At 37.0% G+C, this 3,700-nt stretch overlaps 1 protein-coding gene across 1 annotated transcript; it reads right to left on the bottom strand.

The window, feature by feature from the left end:
• Positions 1-761: 761 nt before the first annotated feature.
• On the bottom strand, positions 762-2,494 carry LOC113352995 (organic cation/carnitine transporter 3-like). Its single transcript, XM_026596723.1, has one exon. It carries the CDS (start codon positions 2,400-2,402, stop codon positions 792-794), a length of 1,611 nt encoding a protein of 536 aa, XP_026452508.1. The 5' UTR covers positions 2,403-2,494; the 3' UTR covers positions 762-791.
• Between the last annotated feature and the right edge of the window lie 1,206 nt (positions 2,495-3,700).

Genomic DNA, 3,700 nt, shown 5'->3' on the forward strand with positions numbered 1-3,700 from the left:
AGTACCCATGACCTATCCAAGCCTGTTTTGTAATTTGGGCTCGGGCGGGTAAGGCCGGGAGGGCGTTGAATATTACAAACAAATATATATTATACATATATATTATTAAAAATAAAAATAAAATAGTAATAATACACAAGTTTTACTTAAAATTCATAATCAAATACGAGAATTGAGATGGGAATAAGATAAACCAAACTTCCTATAATTTTTCCTGAATTGAATCATTAGAAAAGGAAATTGCCTTAGATTTTGCTCAATATTTTCTCTATATGGTTAACAAATTTAGACTCTTATGGAGTAAAAGTTAAGAAATACATATGAGAACTATGAGGGTTGACTGTATTAAGTATACGTATCAAGTATATTCTAGGATAAAATAAATGGGAACAGTCACTTAAGCTAGGTAAATGGATAACACTGGCGAGCTAAAAAGACGGGTAACATTGACGGGATAATAGGGAGGGTATTGGGTCGGGCAAGAAAATTTGACTTGTGGCCTGTGCCCGCCCTCTTATTTAAATGGCCTAGGTTGGACCAGTCCGTAAAGGACCACGATCACCCATAGGTTGTCATGGGACACGGCGGACGATACTGGACCTCGGGCTGGCGAGAAAAATTTACACCCCTAGCTCTCCTTGAAAGAAAGTCTAAATAACTATTTGGAAAGTCACAAAATGAGATATTTTGTGCCATTTCAAACAGCTCAATTTAAATCACAAAATTACAGAAACACGACGATTTGCAAATTGACCCTACTCAATCATATACAAAAACTTTAACAAGATATTCTACACATGAGCTACCAATGTCTGCTTATAAGGCGCTTCATTAACAATATTTTTTGCCTTCTCTTCTTCTTCATCCATGGTGTCACAAATGATCTCACCTCTTGTCTCTGGCAAACAAACAACAAATAACCCGCAAACAAAAATCACCAATCCAAATACTCCATATGATAGTAATCCATTATCATCAACTCCTCTTTCAGCTGCAATCAAAATTGGACTAAAAATACCACCAAAAACAAGAGCTTGTCTCACCATCGACAATGCTGAATTCCTCACGCAAGTTGGAAATAGTTCTAATGTGTATATCAATAACACGTTAAACGCTGTACACACGCTAAAGAATGATACTAACTCAACACCGATTCTCAATCCTTGTTGTTCCTCCTGGATAACAACACACATGATGCTACAAACACCACTCAATATTGTGAAAAACAACAATGAACTTCTCCTTTTCAGTGTTCCTATTAGAAAATAGGTGATTAACGATGATGGCAGCTCAGATAACGCGTTTAACGTCACACTTAAATAAAGACTTGAAGCCAAATTTCCAACGCCTAAAGGGATCCCGTAGTACATCATTCCGACTCCAAACGAAACTACCATAACGGCCGATAGTCTTCTAAAAGCCCATTTTTTATCCCACAACATTTTGATCGAGGAGTATAAATCTGTATTGCATTGTCCTGGCTCTACAGATATGTCTATACCAGATAGACTTATGCTCAATATATTGTTATTAGTTCCATAAAAATCAGGAGAAGCAATACTCTTCAAAGTATTAATGGCTTCTTCTTTTCTTCCTTGCACCATTAGCCACCTTGGTGATTCATAAATCATGAAATGAACTATTATAGAATATAGCATTGTTGGAATTGAAGTTAAAATATAGAGCATCCTCCAAGAAGACCCTCTTGTGAAATAAGCCATGGCCGGTAATGATAAGAAACCAAGAGTGAAACAAATGAATCCAATAACACCCACTTTATCACGCCGACTTTTCCCGACGATTTCTGTCGACAGAACAAGTGAGCAAGTACCGATTGTGGCCCGACCAAACCCAGTTACGAATCTTAAAATTGAGTAGATCCAAATATTAGGTGAAAATGCTGTTAAGAAAGTTGATGAAGACATCGTAAGGCACGAAATGACTAATAAATTTTTCCTACCGAGTGACGAGTCGGCTAGAGTAGCAAGAACTAGTCCACCCAGTAGACAACCAGCGAAGAAAGATGACGTTGGTAAACCTGCAATAACAGGACCCAAGCAAGATAGGTCCCATTCCGAGACTGTTGATGTTTGGATCGGTTCATCCCATGTCCATGAATTTCGAGGCAATTTACACAAGTTGGAGATCATTGTCGCGTTGCACGACTGGATACGAGGATCTGTACAGTGCCATGATGGTTCGGCATCTGCGAACACACTTATGAAAGTCTGCTGTGCATCAAAAACCCATGCGAAAGATACAACTATAGCTTGTTGTAACTGAGCCCAACCGAAACTTCCTATAAACCGTTCTATTGTCTCGTCTAAGGTTTTGACATGTTTTTCGAGGAGCGGATGAGTTTGAGGATAATCAGAGTTGAGAAGGTTTGATGTGTCTGCCATTGTTTTGTAGTTGTATATGAATGGATTCGGTGTATTAGAGTTCAATACGAACAACTCTATATATACAACTGTTAGAGATGAAAACGATGTATTTTTTATTTTTTTTGAGAACTGAAGTGAAGGGTTTAGCTAGAGATAAAAACTAAAAGAGGCAACTGCTGTCCATCGAATGCACAGTAGTCAGGTATGGTAAAAGCATTAGTTTCTGGCATAAACAAGAAAGAATCTACAAAATCTGATACAATCATACAATGGCACCCTACAAAAGGAAAAATATTATGACTGCTTAATGCATGGTAATTCAAAAATGGGTTTTGTTATCCATGCACAAAATAAAGACCGATCATTGCATTGGAACTTGTAAAATATAATTAAAAATCAAGAGAGATGATGCATTTTTGAATTGGAGAATGCATAATCTCACACTCCATAAATACAAGTATGAAAAACCAATTAAAATTTGTATTCTCCAATGCAAAAATTTATCATCTCTCTTGATTTTTAATCGTATTTTACAAGATCCAATGCAAAGATTCATCTTCAAAAATAATACTAGTAGGAAAAAATTAAGTGGTAATTATGTGCTGTTAGAGTAATCCTAAAGAGGGATAAGTACAAGTACAGACAACTAACTGATAAGGTTTAAAATGATCAGCAAAAGTTGTGGGCAGGAAGCCATGGTTTTAGAGATCGCAAGTGTCAAGAAGCTGTTTTCGGAAGCCAACAAAATTATTAAAGACATTCCTTCAATACATTTTGTTTTATGTCATGGCCAGCTCATCTTTGAATACTACAGTATAAAATATTAACCACTTGGGCTTGGCTGCTGCTAAAATTTAGTTTTTGATACCGTCCGGGTGTACCTAGCTAGTTTTTTGTCTAACAATGTTGATTTTTTTTTGTCCCTTGATAAACAAGTAACTTTTTCATTATTGGATATATGAGGTTACAATGAGTTTAACATCAAAAATAAGAGAATACAAAGTAAGACGAATGCTATCCCACACGACTTTGCGGGATGGCTTCCCGCAAAAGTGGATTCTTTACCGTTGGATGATCAAATCAATGGTTAGATTCACATTCAAGAAATGACCCATCACTTTCAAGAGAGGACCCACCACTTTCAGGAAAGGATCCACAACTTTTCCTAAAGGATTCAAGGCTGTTAGATCTGGGTTTTAGCATGATCTAACGGTAAAGAAGCCGCTTGAGCGAGATAGCTCCCGCAAGGTCGTGCGGGATAGCACTGCTCTACAAAGTAACAAGAACATACCGTAAAAATACAATAACGAGAAATC

The sequence above is a fragment of the Papaver somniferum genome, chromosome 2 (genome assembly GCF_003573695.1).
Source record: "Papaver somniferum cultivar HN1 chromosome 2, ASM357369v1, whole genome shotgun sequence".
In the NCBI taxonomy this organism is placed as follows: domain Eukaryota; kingdom Viridiplantae; phylum Streptophyta; class Magnoliopsida; order Ranunculales; family Papaveraceae; genus Papaver; species Papaver somniferum.